The 17,585-nt window shown below is 43.4% G+C and overlaps 1 protein-coding gene across 1 annotated transcript in view; it reads right to left on the bottom strand.

The window, feature by feature from the left end:
* The window catches only part of LOC147022494 (major facilitator superfamily domain-containing protein 6-like), a 98,383-nt gene that overhangs the window by 44,990 nt on the left and 35,808 nt on the right, over positions 1 to 17,585 (bottom strand). The window contains 1 exon segment of the mRNA XM_085893451.1: positions 17,296 to 17,470. Coding sequence (XP_085749577.1) covers positions 17,296 to 17,470 — 175 coding nt within the window.

Raw genomic sequence — 17,585 nt, 5'->3', positions numbered from 1 at the left:
GCACTACTCTTCTACTATCTAAACCCTCCCCCTCCCCCCACCTCTGCACCCAAAGCCTCCTCCCCTCCCTCTTCATTAAAAGTGTGCACTTCAAATATCCGGGGCCTTCGCTCAAACCTTTCAGATCTTTCCATACAGGTTGCCACTGACAAACCAGACATAATCTGCCTAACAGAAACTTTCCTCCCCCAAGACGTGTCTGACTCCCGAGTATCTCTCCCTGGTTACTCCCTCCTCCGGTATGACAGACCTGAGCCTCGTCCTGGTGGAGGAGTTGCTCTCTTCATCAAAGACTCTATTCCTCACTCTCCATGCACTGCCCTCACTCCCCCACACCCCCAGGAATACCTCTGGCTATGGCTTCCCCTCCACTCCCACCTCATGTTTATATGTGTACTGTACCGTCCACCGAACAGTGATGACTCCATCTACACCTCACTATCCGAAAACATGGACCAACTTCTATCTTCTCATCCAAACTCTCTCTTCCTCATATGTGGCGACTTCAATTGTCATCATGCCAGTTGGCTAGGTGTGGGTACCTCTCTCACCTGTCATGGCACCTCAGCAAAAGCTTTCTGCAACTCATTGGGACTGACTCAATCGGTCAACTTCCCTACCCGGATCTCAACCAATGGTACTCCATCTCTTCTGGATCTGATTTTGCCAAATTTCCCTGACAATATCTGCTGCTCTTCCTCTGCTGCAATCGGTTCTTCTGACCACGTCCTTGTCAAAGTGGACATCTCTCTGGCTATTATCAGAGAACCACCTCACCGCCGTCGAGTCTGGCATTTCACTCAAACCGACTGACAGGGTCTCCAAGCAGCCATCAAACTTATAGACTGGTCTCCTATCGCTACTTTCTCCAACATCAACTCATCCTGGGAATTCTTTCAACGAACTTGCTCTCCCTCATGCACAGATTTATCCCCTCTCGTTTTCCGTTGTCCTACCCTTCCTCCCGCCCTTGGTTCACTAAAGCTTGTGGTGAGGCAGGTGTCCTGAAACAACTTGCGTTTGCCTCATGGAAAGCAAACCCAACTGAGGGCAATCTCAGTTCCTTCCATAAAGCTCAGAACAAGTGTGTATCTACCCTCAGGAGAGCCAGAAAACAACATCTTTCTCATCTCAAGTCTGAACTCTCAAACCTCTCTCCCTCCTCAAAATCCTGGTGGCGTTTAATCAAATCTGTTTCTCGTGTATGTTCCCCCTCCACCCCCCCCCCTTACCTCAAATGGCACTACTGCTGATATCGCACGTGAAAAAGCTGAATGCTTAAACTCGGTGTTTGCACCTAAATATTGTGTCGAAAACCCATCACTTTCTCTACCCACCTGACCCAGTCGCACCCAACTGTCCCTGGAATCTGTGTCCTTTTCTCCTGATAAGGTGGAGACTCGAGAGCTTGCTGTCAAACCTCGATTCAGACTTGGACTCTGACCAGGGATCGGAAATGGAGACTTAATTCCTTTGATACCAGGTTTCTTCAGAGAATCCTTGGCTTCTCTTCACTTCTTAACTTCAGAGAATCCTTTGATACTGGTCGGATTTTGTGTCCAACAAGCGGTTGCTGAGAGACTCATATGAGATTTGTTACCTGCATGGTCCGTGAGCATCAGCTGCGGCTGTATGGACATGTGGCTCGTTTTCCTGAAACTGATCCTGTTCACCAGATTCTCCCAGCAAGGGAGCCTCGTGAGTGGAGGAGACCAATGGGCCGACCACGTGCCTCATGGTTGCAGCAGGTTGATCGGCATCTCAAGGAGATGGGGATGGGCTAGGCATCTGCCTTGGGGATGGCCAGACGGAGGCCCCTGGAGTACCGGTGGAAAGTGGTCGCAGCGACCCGCTGCTCTGGCGCATGCTCCCACACCTGACCTGACATTCAGACTCCAGCGAGGTAACCCACGATACACTTCAAGGCTCCATAGAGAGTGAGGTGGCCGAGGATGCACCTGACAAAGAATGTAACTGACCAAGGCTGTTAATTCTCTTCAAAAGGGGTGTTCGAATTAACCCAAACTCCCAATTTTCACTCATGCACTTCCTTGGAGTGTCCTTAGTATGCCTACAGTTTCAGGCTGCTGGGTTTCATAATTTTGGAGTTATGGAGGACACACACACACTTTTTAGTTTGGACGAGCCAATACAACCGGTCACTTTGCTGATGGGGATAGTGTTACGGCTGTGGAAATTTGCAGAACACCATGAAGGTCTGTAGTTCAGTTAGATTTCCCCACCGTTGTTTCAAGGGATTTATTCATGTCACAGGGCTGTGATCCTTTGAGATAGTGTTTTTCTTTTCCTCTCGTTATTTTACAACAACCAACATCGCTCCCAAATAACCACAACGCCAACCACGCCACCATCACCAACCACATTTCAACCTCAAACCACAACCACGATCAACACCACCACGATTGCCTCAAACCACAACAACCACGATCACCTAACCACCTTCCCCGCTACACCAACTGCCGATCCCCTTCTCCACACGCCAAACCACGGCCCTCTCCGCTAATGTAAACTGTCTCGACGAAGCGAAGAAAAACAAAGGAACATCGATGGCGCACAGATTTCCGCCTGATTCTCCCTGGACCTGTGCCAAGAAGGATTCTCTCAGCCTCCGCGAGGCGCGTGGGAGGGGGGCGAGAGGGCACGCCCCTTTTCTGGAAGCTTCTCGCAGTCTATCTGGAAGGTGGGAGTGATAAAAGGAGAGGGGTGAGGCGTTGGAATGGAGGGATATAAGGCCGCACAGGACGCCAGCTCGGGGCCTTCTTCTCCTTCGTGTGTGTTTTTCGTCGGGGACTTTGTTTTGTCTTCTTCTTCGTGGTCGTTTTCGGTGGTGTGTGGGGCTTCTTCTCCTTCGTCGGCTTGGTCTTCGGAGAGTCTTGGGTTCGGTGGTTCAGGTCGAGTCGGCGGAGCTCGCAGTCGGTGGGGAGTCCGGGCGTGGCACCAGGGACATGGATGGGAGGCGCCGGAGAGAGCTCGCCGGCTCCGTGGAAGGCCGAGCTCAGCCGCGGCTGTCCTAGCTGCCGTGGGGGACAGACGCCGCGACTGACCCACCATCGCACCACGAGGGTGCAGGTAACCTGCAACGGTCTCGTGGGATTTGTTCGGTCTGCCAAGTCCCATGTCATAAAGGTCTACGGACCCTGTCTGACTCCCCTGTCTGTGGGGAAAGTCTTTTATTTTACTTGGGTTTTGCTTTCGAATGAATGTTGGTGGCGCCGTGTCCTGCAAGTAAAAACTGTGTAAGTTCCGTACATAAGTTGCTTATAGACGGTTGTAGTGCTTTTACTTTGCTCGTGTCTTGTCCCCCTCCCTGCATTGATTGCATAACTGTATATATGCTGTAAAATAAATGTGTTTATGTGAATGTTACCCATTCGTCGTGTCTTTTTCCCCCATTGGAACGCCATATTGCATCTCGGAATATTAGTTGGGTTTTAAATACCCGTTAAATAGAATCGGATCCGGCGAGGTTGGGCGATAATTCCCGCTCGGATATCATTGAAGAACGGAACGAACCGCTTGAGCGGTTTGTGTCCAAGCCGACCTGCGTTGAGGTACGGTCTCCCGGTTGGCTACCCGCACGGGTGCTTAGGTATATCGATATTCGGCGATTGACCCTATTTTGCACGGGTAGAAAATTGGCTCGACCATGGTAGGGTTGAAGACCCACCTGGAAAGGGTTCCGGCGTTGTTCCGGAAGGTCACGACTGAATTGTCCGTCCGGTGGGCGAGCGGCTACTATTAGTGGGAAGCGGCCGTTCACATGCCGGCGGGCACGAATTCGTAACAATATTAAGGGTAGTGGGGGAGAAAGAAAGAAAGAGGGAGGGAGAGAGAGGAAGGAGGGGAGGAAGAGAGGGGAAAGAGAAGGATGTGAGAGACTGAGAGTGAGAGAGGCACAGAGACACAGAGGGGACAGACTGAGGGAATGGAGAGAGAAATAGAGGAAAGGGCGGTGAGGTGGGGGGGGGGTGGAGAGCTAGGAATTGGGGAAGAGTGAGGAATGCGGAGGTAGGGAGAATGATGCCTCACCAAGTGTTGCTATACACTGTGGGAGGGAGGGATACAAGAAGGGTGTGTGTGTGTGTGTGTGTGTGTGTGTGTGTGTGTGTGTGTGTGTGTGTGTGTGTGTGTGTGTGTGTGTGTGTGTGTAAGAGAGAGAGAGAGAGAGAGAGAGAGAGAGAGAGAGAGAGAGAGAGAGGTAAGGAGAGGAGGGGGGGGGGAAGGTAAGGGGAGGTGGGCTTAGTAAAAGAGAATGATATTTTCTGCTTAATTGCCGAACACACACACACCCCGCATGCACGCACACATGCATACATGCACACCCTCTCTAATTGAGGTTTCAGTAACCAGCGATTTTGGCCTAAGGCCTAAGTCACATTTGCCACGGTGGCCGCAGTATTTCCACGGTCACACAATGTAGCAGTCACATATGTTTTTATTTTTCGGGGAGCCGCACGGCACATTTAGAGATTGTGGAGGCCGAAAACGTGGGGATGCCGTACGGTCCTTGATTTGATGTCGCATGGTGACCTTCGGGCGTTCCTGCAGCGGCCATAGAATTTTGAAGGCAGACGCAAGGTGCCCGCAAGGCGACCGCAGGGGGACCGCAGGGGGCCCTAAGGCGAACGTGCGGCCAGACGGACGGTAACGAATGGGTGAATTTTTATTTATTTATTATCTTGCCAAAACGAAGTTTTGCAAGATATGTTAGTCAGCTTGTATGCTTTTTTTTTGTCTGTAATCACGTATAAAAAATTCTGCAGAGCACAGTTATCATCGGAAATTTTTGTAACTTAGCATATCAGAGGCCTATAGAGGTCCCTTTCAGTGCACAAAATTTTGAAGGTCAAGGTCAAAGGACAAGGTCACTTTGGCGCAAATCAGGGGAGTCGACGAAACCCTTATTTTTTGAGTAATTTTGATCGGATCGTCTTCAAACTTCATGGGAATATAGTTCATGGTCTGGCGCTCAGCTGATTATTTTTTGGTGGCGATTGGCCTTGACCTTCATGGTTAGCACCTGAGGTCAAACATATTTGACCCCAAGGTCAAATTTTCAAGTTTTAGGAACCATATCATGTAGTACCTCGAATTCAACACCTCAATGAGTGCTTTCTAGATATGTCAAGCTTGAGACATTATGACGTCATTTGGTGACATTATGAGGAAAAAGCATATTTTTCATGGTTACTCTGTAGAACGATTCTCATCGGAATCTCTCGTAGGCAGATATTCCTCAAGGAGTTGCTCCTGGTGGATAGCAGCTCTGTTCACCTCAGTGTGACCTTAAAGAAGTCACTCGTGGTCACCTCTTGGCAAGATACGGGTCACCCTGCGGGTGACATTGGTTTATTTATTTATCTTTTTACCAGTTCTTTTGTTTCGGCTTGTCGAATTTCTACGGCGAACGTAGCAATGAAAAAAGTTATAACTCCGCGTTATAATTCCACGGCGACCTTACGACCTGTAAAATATAGCCAAATGGCGTAGGGCCACCCTGAGGCCACCTCAGTTTCTCTGCGGCCGCCGCACGTTTTTGTCAATTCAGAGGGCGTACGGCCGCCGTATCCTTGCCGTAGAGCAAATGTGACTGAAGCCTAAAGTATCAATCGACACACGAGAGATGCTTTCACGAGAACTTCCACCGACGAACTGAATGAACAAAGCGTGAAGATGTGGCTCGAACAGGTGGGGGAGACACGTGAACAAACATGAACGCTACGTTGTGTTCGGTTTTTTAAAATGTATTAGGTTTTTAGGGCAAACTTTTCTCGAAAAAATTGTTCGGATTCCAACTTGTTCAAACAATGGGGCGTTCGGATTCTGGGGACACCACGGTATATTATAGTTATAGTATATTCAGTTATATATACTAGTATGTTTTTATTTCAGTAAAAAAAAAGAACTGGTATATATACCCACTGTTACCGTCCGTCTGGCCGCACGTTCGCCTTAGGGCCCCCCTGCGGTCCCCCTGCGGCCGCCGTATAATTGCTAGTGGCCGCAGATTTTGGAGACCCCCACGGCCGCCGTGGCAAATGTGACCTCGACCTAAACAACGCAGAAATCAAGAAAATGACCAAATACCAAGATCCCAAAAATGAAGTGAAAAGATCCTGGAGGTTGAAGAGATCCTCAAATGAGATTTGTTCCCTGCATAGTCCGTGAGTGTCACCTGCGGCTGTATGGACATGTGGCTCGTTTTCCTGATGCTGATCCTGCTCACCAGATTCTCCCAGCGAGGGAGCCTCATGAGCGGTGGAGTCCAATGGGCCGACCACGTGCCTTGTGGTTGCAACAGGTTAATCGGCATCTGCCTGGGGGATGGCCAGACACAGGCCCGTGGGGTACCGGCGGAAAGTGGATGCAGCGACGCAGTGCTCCTGCGCATACTCCCATACCTTACCTGACCTGATCTTCCCTATAGACCCCCTTGGACCATAATTTTTTAATGCCATGAACAATCTTTGATTCCTCATGGGTGTTGGAAGTTGTGGTCAAGTTTCATCAAAATTGTGTGTGTAGTATTTGGAGAAGAAAGCAAATACATTTTTGGGAGGCAACTTCCCCCTAAACCCTCTTGGAGCCTTATTTTCTAATGTTCTGAAAAAATATTGTACAACACAGGTGATGAAGGTTGTCATAAAGTCTCGTAATAATTGTGACAACCCCCCCCCCCCAGATGGGGCAACCCCTCCCCCGATAAACTCCCTCTGTAGTTCCCCTCAGACCACAATTTTTTAATACTGTGAAAAAACTTTGGTACATCACTGGTGGTGAATGTTGTGGTCAAGTTTCATCAGAATTGCATGTGTAGTGTCTGAGAAAAAAAGCAAAGACCTGTTTTTGGGGTTAACCACCATAGAAACTTTAGGGCCGGATGTTTTTTTTAAGCCATGAATCAACTTTGGTACTGACACGGTGATGAATGTGGTGGTCAAGTTACATCGAAATTCTATGTGTAGTTGCAAAGAAGTTGAAAGTATTTGTGGACGGACGGACGGATGATGTGCCATCCTATAAGCGACCCTGAACTACGTTCCAGGTGAGATAAAAATCGTGCCCCAAGGAGATCTACGGGGGTAGCCCCCCAAAATAACTATTTGCTTTCTTCTCAGAAACTACACATGCAATTCCAATGAAACTTGACCACAACCTTCATCTCCGATGACATACCAAATTTTTTTACGGTGTTTAACAAAATTGGGGTCTGAGGCAGTCTATGGAGGGAGTTCACGGAGGTCACCCCCCCCCGCCCCCCCCCCACCCAAAAGATATTTGCTTTCTCCTCAGAAACGACAAACACAATTGTGATGAAACTCGACCAGAACCTTCATCACCCATGGTGTACCAAATTTGTTCAGGACATTACAAAAATCGGGCTCTAAGGGGTTGTAAGGGGGGGTTTCTCCAAAACCACTTACAAAATTTCGACGAAACTTGACCGCAACCTTTATCACCCATGATGTACCAGTTTGTTGATGGCATTAACAAAAAAATTCCATAGGTATTGACTTTCTTCTGTTACATATTTTGTGGGTCATTCATACCGACTGCTGGTTCTCTGGTTATCTTATACAGCCGCTACCAGGTGAACTCCCTGGGGTATTGCCCCTATGTTTTAATTAATACTGTATTGTATTATGATTCCATGAATGTTGTGTCGACCTACAGGGCAAACTGTTGATCAGAGGAACATTAAACGTTGACCACTTAAAGTATACCACTTGAATTGATGTATATCCTAAGGATGCCATCAAAGGTCAACTGACATGGTGGCCATATTGGAGTTCAAGAAAACCTTTAAAATGCATCTCCTCCTTCATTTTTCGATCTCTCGAGTTCAAACTTTGCAAAATCAGATCTCTAAGACTCTACCGACCCTGTTACACCCTTTAGAAGTCTTCGACATCGAAGAAAACCTTTTAGTTAGACCCTCTTTTAACCCCGAAGACCTTTAGACTCCTTTCTTCCGTTTCGACCATTTCACCTTTATAACTTTTCGGACCTTTGACATTTACAACGGGACCATTTAGACCTTTCATTTACAATCAACAACCTTTCATTTAGTACATCCTTGAATCTATTTGCCACTCAAAACAAGTCCTGGTGAGTGTCTGTAACCTCTGATTGTCCTTTATAGTTTTTTTTTTTTTCCACACTCTGAAGTTTTGAAATTTCCGAGTTACATCTCAGATCTGGCGGAGACTTTCGGAATGAAATTTTGCATCAATAATGTGAATAAATAGTCCTAGCATATACCCGTGCTCCGCATGGAGTTGAATGGGTGGCAAAAGGTGGATGAGGCATAATAGTTGATGTTATGGGAAGCTGGGGAGGGTGTCATTAGGGATGTGATGCACTATGGTTACCTGTCCTTAGTTTTCTGAAGGACCTCCCTGTAGATGACATTTTGGGTGAGTGTCTTGTTGCTGAATTGTCCTTGTGAGGAATTATTGTCCACTTTGATAGATATATAGGAGTAACCTCTTGCACATGAAAATGCAACATATAGTTGGCCATGGGAGAACACAGGGGCTGGGAGGTATATTCCGAGTTTGTCAAATGTTTGGCCCTGGGATTTGTTTATGGTCATCGAGTATGCGAGTCTGACTGGAAATTGCATCCTCTGCAGTGTGAATGGAAGATTGGTGTCTGATGGGGCAAGTTCAACATGATATAGGCCTAGCCCGAGATTGAACAGGAGCAGTGGAGGGTGACCGAGAATCAGAATGCAAATTTCAATGAATGGCACTTTTTGGTGCACATCCGACGACCAAACGCCGCTTGGACGCTTTAATGTGAAGACCACACACGCAAGACACAACACAGGTAATGATGGCGGTTGATATTGACAATTAATGTAATGAACGGCAGTTGTTTGGGTGCGTCCGACAATCGAACACCTCTTTAATTTGAACAGTTAATACGCACGCATTCAAGGTACAGAATCTATTGTCAGACACCGCGCTTTCAAAAAACAAAGAAAAGAAGAGAATCCGGGCAATGAAGGGATGACCTCATACCCGTTCCCTGGTTCCCCCTACCTTCAGATGATAGCCTTTGATGTGATCTAGACGTAGGCCTATTGCAAGTTATTTTAGGGTGTTTTTAATATGTACGTTGGATTTCAGACACAAATTGAGTCGAAGAGGGCGTGTTCAGTCCAGGAAGTACGTTGGATTTCAGACCCAAATTGACGGTCTAAGAGGACGTGTTCAGTCCGGGAAGTACGTTGGATTTCAGACACAATTGACAGTCTAAGAGTGTGTGTTCAGTCTGGGAAAGAGCCAATCGGGGTACATCATGTTGGCAGAGCTCTGGCGCTCATCGTTCCCCTCCTTCCACGCTGATTTTTAAAACATGACAACCATTGCTGATGTTCTGAGCCATACTATGTATTATCAGTTGTGTTTATGTTCAGTGTTTGATGCAATGAGTACTCCCTTACTCGAGTTCATATTTTTGGATAGACGGCATCACTTACCGGACAGCAGTTCAGCGATGGCGACCGAACGGGAATAAATGCGGCCGTCGATGGTTTGAAAATCTTGTTGAAGCCACGTTGTCATCCAATTCCAGCTTAGAAATTTAGTGCATCGTGTTCGTCACATTAAGAAACCCCAGTATATGGGAAATGAACACATTCCTGCCACCGTTTTCGGAGGAGAAACGTCAAATTACGCGCAGACGTTAACAGAAATAATATATTTTTTAAATAAATCTTTACTTTAAATACAATGTTTCTTGTTACATTTTTTATGTCAAATTCACCTTCTGAGGTAGTCAGCATGTGCAGAAGAGGGTTTTACATTGCAGACGCTGTTTTCGAGGAGTGGCATTACGCCTCTCGGTGGTGACGGTCTGTCGACGACAGACGTAATGACGTCAGCGAATGACCGATGATGTCATGACGGAATTACGCCTCTCAGTGGTGACGTCACACGTCGCCATGCAAACAAATGTAAAAATTAGAAAATCGCCCAAAATTCCAAAACCTGTCCGTCTGGTGCGATCTCACATAGCCCATGCTGTTCATTAGACCACAGAGCACCCGCATGTCGAAGGTGGCGACAATCCGTCCGGCAGTTTTGGAGGAGAAACGTCAAATTGCACGCAGACGTTAACAGAAATAATATATAGATGCCGGGTTGACAATTTTTTTCATCTTGACCTCATGTTTAAGGTCATGACCCCATTATAGACATTTCAATTTTCACCATAACCTGACTGTGATATGTCCTCTCAGAACGAAATTGCTCTCTCTAGTTAGCCTAGAGCAAGGTGCATTTACATAACACCCCTTCTGGTTAAAGGTTGAGGTCAATGGTGGTCAGAAAAAAACAAAACGAAAAAAACTGCATGTTTGTTTTTTTTTTTGTCATCGCCCAATTTTTCCAATGCGGAATCTCAAAGTCCGCTTGGCATTCCAAGATGTTATTGCATCGTAATAATGTACCTGTGTTGAAGTTGTGCACCTGTCATTTGATTAGTGTCCTTGATCAGCATTTTTGGATTGTGATCTAATTAACAAAAACACTTTTTTGATGAGAACTTGAATCATTTTCCTCCAATTTCCATGATGTTGAGTTTTCTGGATAGATTGTACATAGGAACACATTTCCTTAATTTACACTTGATCCCCAAATGTTGAAGGTCAAGGTCATATGGCAGTGGAACAAGGGTAAGTCGGGGGGTGATCGCCAAGGGTAAGGTCATTACTTATTCAATCTCAACCAAACTTGACATGACAACTCAGGGTCACATGATGGAGGTTGTAGCAACTTCATTTATCCACCTCCCAAGGAGTGTTTTTCACCTTGGGTGAAATCCGAATTAACCTGTATAAATAGCGTATTGTGGGGTTTTGTTGGGCACACCGACCAGAAGTGAAAAAAAATATTATAAACCACAAACACCAATGATTACCTTTTTATCTTGCCAAAACGAAGTTTTGCAGGATCTGTTACTTGGTAAGTTTTTTTTTTGTTTGTTTGTCTGTAATCATTGGATTTTTCACCTTTATATCACTCTGTAGAGCACAATTCTCATCAGAAACTCTTGTGGGTACACATATCGTAGGATTATTACAATACCCTTCAGCACACATAAAGGTCAAGGTCAAAGGTCAAGGTCACTTTGCGGTAAATCATGGAGGTCGACGAAACCCTTATTTTTTGAGTAATTTTAATCGAATCATCTCCAAACTTTATGGGAATGTAGTATATGGTCTGGCGCTCAGCTGATTAGTTTTTGGTGGCGATTGGCCTTGACCTTCATGGTTAGCGCCTGAGGTCAAACATATTTGACCCAAAGGTCAAATTTTCAAGTTTTAGGAACCATATCGTGTAGTACCTCAAATTGAACACCTCGATGAGTGCTTTCTAGATATGTCAAGCTTGAGACATTATGACGTCATTTGTTGATGTTATGAGGCAAACGCATATGTTTCATGGTTACTCTGTAGAACGATTCTCATCGGAATCTCTCGTAGGCAGATATTCCTCTAGGAGTCGCTCCTGGTGGATAGCAGCTCTGTTCACCTTAGTGTGACCTTAAAGAAGTCACACGTGGTCACCTTTTGGCAAGATACGGGTCACCCTGTGGGTGACATTGGTTTATTAAACAGTTGCTACTGTTGTTTAACACTAAACTGAAAGGGGGGAAACCCAACGTTTTTGAGACATTATATGCTTATTGCATCCCACAGAAGTAATAGACCCGAGCCTAGATCTACTGTAATGTATATACCCTCAAGAGGATAATAACATGACCCTTCTTGCTGCTCCCTTCGGGAGGGAGTGGACTCGTACTATAAAAGTAAACCTATCCTCTTGGGGGAGGCTTAAAATTTTTAAAATTCTCTGATCCAGTTCCGGATCTTCAACAAAATTGAATCAATTAGTCTTTGTCACACACCCAATCTGTCCACCAAGTTTCGTCTTGTCCATCCATAACTTTTTAATTTTAATCCTGCTCACAGACAAAAAGAGAGAAACGGGAGTGAGGAGGTAATTATAGGAGACGGTAAATCGGTTATTGTTCATCCAACAGCACGTTGATGTATTAAGAATAAGGTGTGGTTGTATTATCTTGTTTTTAACTTTGTTATTGATGAACTACAAATCCTGGGTTCGAAAATACAATTTTTTTGTTTTCACATAAAAATTATTTCCATCATTTCTCTACTAACAGTAATACTAAGGGACTGAAAAGTAAAAAAAAATAACCAAAAAGAAAATAATAATTGTGTGTGTGTCAGTGTGTCTCCTCTAGAACTCAAAAACCATGAAACCTCACAGCCTGAAACTTTGCATCCATATGAAGGGAACTCCAAGGGAGTACATGAATAAAAAAGGGGTATTTGGGTAAAGTTAAACACCCCTTTTGACGATAATTAACGGGCTTATTAAATTAAAACCAAAAACAGGCTTAGTTACCCTTGTTCAGCCACGTTCACCTCGCAGGGATCTTCATCCGCCATTTTGTTTGACCTAATAAAAAATGCCTTGCCTTGGAACACGGCATGACGGTTTCTGTACGATAGAGATTCACACCTCCAAATCACTGCATACATCACTAATCACCTGCCAAGCAAACCGTTCCTCATCAACCGGTGTTTGTAAGCCATGGCAATACAGTTGACAGCGATGTAATTGACGTTTGTGTCGTTTTTGAAAAGGAAATTATAAAATGGCATTCAATTCAATGTTGAGGTGATAAAGTAAACGAAGGACGAATATAAAACGCGTGTTCTGGTGTCTTCGTTAAATCTAACAAAAGTTTAAAATGTAACCCTCACCCAGGAGGATTATTTACATTATTTGGTGTAAAACAATCAGCATCGGGCCTTTATCAAGTCAAGTGAACCTCTTTGTAGAGCAAAACATCTGGGGCCTTTATGAAGTCCAATGAACCTCTTAGTAGGGTGAAACGTCTGGGGCCTTCATGAAGTCCAGTGAACCTCTTAGTAGGGTGAAACATCTGGGGCCTTTATGAAGTCCAATGAACCTCTTAGTAGGGTGAAACATCTGGGGCCTTTATGAAGTCCAGTGAACCTCTTAGTAGGGTGAAACATCTGGGGCCTTTATGAAGTCCAATGAACCTCTTAGTAGGGTGAAACATCTGGGGCCTTTATGAAGTCCAATGAACCTCTTAGTAGGGTGAAACATCTGGGGCCTTTATGAAGTCCAATGAACCTCTTTGTATGGCAAAACATCTGGGGCCTTTATGAAGTCCAATGAACCTCTTAGTAGGGTGAAACGTCTGGGGCCTTTATGAAGTCCAGTGAACCTCTTAGTAGGGTGAAACGTCTGGGGCCTTTATGAAGTCCAGTGAACCTCTTAGTAGGGTGAAACGTCTGGGGCCTTTATGAAGTCCAGTGAACCTCTTAGTAGGGTGAAACATGTGGGGCCTTTATGAAGTCCAGTGAACCTCTTAGTAGGGTGAAACATGTGGGGCCTTTATGAAGTCCAGTGAACCTCTTAGTAGGGTGAAACGTCTGGGGCCTTTATGAAGTCCAGTGAACCTCTTAGTAGGGTGAAACATGTGGGGCCTTTATGAAGTCCAATGAACCTCTTAGTAGGGTGAAACATGTGGGGCCTTTATGAAGTCCAATGAACCTCTTAGTAGGGTGAAACATCTGGGGCCTTTATGAAGTCCAATGAACCTCTTAGTAGGGTGAAACGTCTGGGGCCTTTATCAAATCGACTGAACCCCCGAGAGTGAAATGTCCGAAAGCTGAGATCAGCGATTTGAAACAGCTTGTATTGGTGTTAAAACACCAAATGAAATCTCAGAGAGGAGATGTGGGGAAAAGAGAGTGGAAAGCCAGCATAGTACAAAGGACAGTAAAATGCACGAAACAAATAATAGATTTAATACCTTTAATTGGATTACACAAAAAGACATGACGGAGACAAATAATAACACAGAAAATAATGGTTTCCAATGTCGAGTAGTGCTTTATGTTACTACTCTCTGTGTTGGTCAATTCAAGGTTGAAGCAAGCGAGCTCATTATCAAATGAAGTGAAATACCAACACCAGTACAGTACAAGTAATATATGTCGCATACTGTATATAATAATAAATATGCATTTTCACATACAAACAATAAATAAAGTATGTATAATAAGTAAGTTTTAAAATGATACATGAACTACATGTAAGTATATATATATATATATATATATATATATATATATATATATATATATATATATATATATATATATATATATATATATATATATATATATATATATATATAAGACAGTTTTATATTGTGTATATATATATATATATATATATATATATATATATATATATATATATATATATATATATATATATATATATATATATATATATGTATAAGACAGTTTTATATTGTGTATATATATATATATATATATATATATATATATATATATATATATATATATATATATGTATAAGACAGTTTTATATTGTGTATATATATATATATATATATATATATGTATAAGACAGTTTTATATTGTGTATATATATATATATATATGTATAAGACAGTTTTATATTGTGTATATATATATATATATATATATATATATATATGTATAAGACAGTTTTATATTGTGTATATATATATATATATATGTATATGACAGTTTTATATTGTGTATATATATATATATATATATATATATATATATATATATATATATATATATATATGTATAAGACAGTTTTATATTGTGTATATATATATATATATATATATATATATATATATATATATGTATAAGACAGTTTTATATTGTGTATATATATATATATATATATATATATATATATATATATATATATATATTTTTTTTTTTTTAGCAACCAACAGCCCAGTGCAGGAGCTTCTACTTGTATCACATGCAGAACAAAGACATTGATAGACATCAAAGTACCTTATCATGAAGCGCACATGGTATATGGGATTTGAACCTGGGTTCCCTGTACTATGAGACAGGGGATCAGATGGAAGCATGAGCAGGCCAAACCAATTAGTTTTCAATAAGTATCCGAAGACATTCATTACCATTATCAAAGCAAGCTTTGGTCATCAAGTAATTTTGGGTGTTGTTGCTGACAATGGCAAAGTTTTACAACGATAATGTGTCGTGTCAATGTCAAGGTATCACACGGTCATTCAGGCCCAGGTACAGGTCCACTCAGGTTGGTAAGATAGCCAAGCCTAGACGTACACACTCTCACCTGCCAATCTTGGGTTCGACTTCTGACCCAGCTCTAAACTCTCACCCCGGTGTTTCGCATGCAGGGAGAGGCAAATCATCCGTGCGCCTTCCATCATTCATAGTGGACGATAGGTTGGGTGTCCCGTCCCCGAGCATTATTTGGTGAATGTTAAAGGGGTCCTTCATTTAGAGTCGGTAAGTTATTACCGGAACCCTGAATTGACTACCAATAACTGCCTTGACTGACTGCTGGGAAGGCAATGGCAAACCAACCAGCACAACCTGTGCAAAGAAAATGCTTCAGTAGCACCAACACTCTGTAAAGAGTACATGATCAATCCCATCAAAGGCCATTTGTTCCTCTGTGTATTTGTCAAATCCATATCCCCAGCACATGTCACAAGTAACGATTGATCTACAAGTACCTACACAACTAACACAAACATGAAACTTGCCCAGAGTTACTGGCAAACAATAAACTACTCTTTTATAAAACATCTTTAACACGTACAATGCAAATGCAGATAAGACAGCCGGCTTTACAGCCCCTTACAAGGACGAAGTGCTCTGAGAATCATCAGAATGGCAGTTTGTAAACGTGACAGTTCGATAACAAACGCAAGACCAGGCAAGGCGTGGTGGAAGGATTTTGTTTTTCCATGAAAATTGCTTTTCAGCAAGCTTGCCAAAGTTCTTTTTCCTGTTTAATAACGACAAGGCCTTGCATGGGTTGGTTCTGTTCAAGACAAGTAAATGATTTTTGTAAAAATTCAAACTCCAAAGGTTAAACGATATACAGTGTTCAATATTTCCTGCATAGAACACTTGGAAATTTGATTTCTTCTGAAGCTCTCTAACGAAACAACTGTAAAAGTCAAGGTCCCATCAGATAAGGATTTTTTTTGAAGATTTGTATAATGAACAGATTTACATTTTCATCTCCAAAACCAAAATCCCACAGCAAAACCTCGATAGATTCCTAATGAGTAAATGTTTCCGTAAAAAGGCCATACTTTTCACTTCAAATTGGCTACTTTGTCTTGTCTATGAGCGTCAGGCCAAATGTTGAATACCTGCAAATATTAAGACAAAGAACTAAAGTTTGTCAGTTGTGGTATCGTCAGGTCCACAAGCTTGTGCGAGGGCCTCAATAACAGCACAAAGACTTTTGTCAGAGGAATAGGCCACCAATCCGCCTTCGTTGGCCCACTGCTGTGCCCCTTCACGACTCAGCAAAGGCTTGTGATAACGGATCTGTGGTGTCGAAGCTAAAGCTGAAGGACCTTTGTGACGATAGTCCTCCAAGCAGGATTTCAACCGCACGATGCCACCGCCAAGAGCCCTGAGCAGCGCGTGTGGACCGCAGCTGTCCCACATGTAAGTACCGCCATCCTCCGATGACACAAACACAGAAGCCAGGCCTTTGGCCACGCACAGCTCTTTGTAGCCGGCGCCGGCCGCTAGGTAAATGTTATCTGGTCCGAATGCTTCTTCCAGTGTGGATCTGAAGGCTCGATCCTCACTGCTGCTCAAGACCAGTGAGAATGTATCTGCAGGAGATGTAGAATCAGGTGGACTGAGAGAGCTGGCTTGCTCACCGTTGCAGCAAACTCCCCAGAACACATTTCCAGACCACCTGTGAGAAATAAAAACACTTGCCTGAAGGTGTGTTTGATATAAATTGATTGTATGGAACACAGGTAGTTGGTAATTACACAAATATGTGCACATTCCTCCGAGTTGTACCTGGCAAAAGCTTCTTGGACGAAGAACCATTTTCGTCATTGAGCCGTCTATAAGTACTTCGTCAATCATTCTATAAATCTCTGCATTATGTCTAATAATATTTATCTGTTTACGTTTACCTTGCCTACACCTGCACACCTTTCTATTGTGAAAGAGTTAGGGTTAGAAACCCTCAACTTCGGATGCTCAAAAGTACTTGGCAAACTTGATGTGACTATGTAATCATCAAAAGCCAAAATGTGAAAGTGCATGAGATGTTTCACTTGAGAAGCCACCGGTGAAAGAGTACAACGCACCTGCCGTTCTCACCGTCATAGTGTACAAAAGGCTGATTAACAACGCCCATGACGGGCAAGCCTCCAATTCGCTCATAAACCCCAATGAGCACGGTAACACAGGGCAGGCCTTGTGAATGTGGTCTCGTATGTTCAGACATGTTGTAACCTCCTTGGATGTACTGGTTGGTTGAATCTAAAAGAAAAATAAATCACACACTTGGGAATCACTATTCCGATGGGTTCAGACAGGTGTGTACAGAATCAACGATGGATTTAAAGAAGTGCACAATCCTCATACATTTCAATTT

Source organism: Eptatretus burgeri, chromosome 8 (assembly GCF_056783735.1).
Source record: "Eptatretus burgeri isolate ZD-2024b chromosome 8, Ebu_testis_v1, whole genome shotgun sequence".
Taxonomy (NCBI): domain Eukaryota; kingdom Metazoa; phylum Chordata; class Myxini; order Myxiniformes; family Myxinidae; genus Eptatretus; species Eptatretus burgeri.
This window is presented reverse-complemented; position numbering and strand designations above follow the sequence as displayed.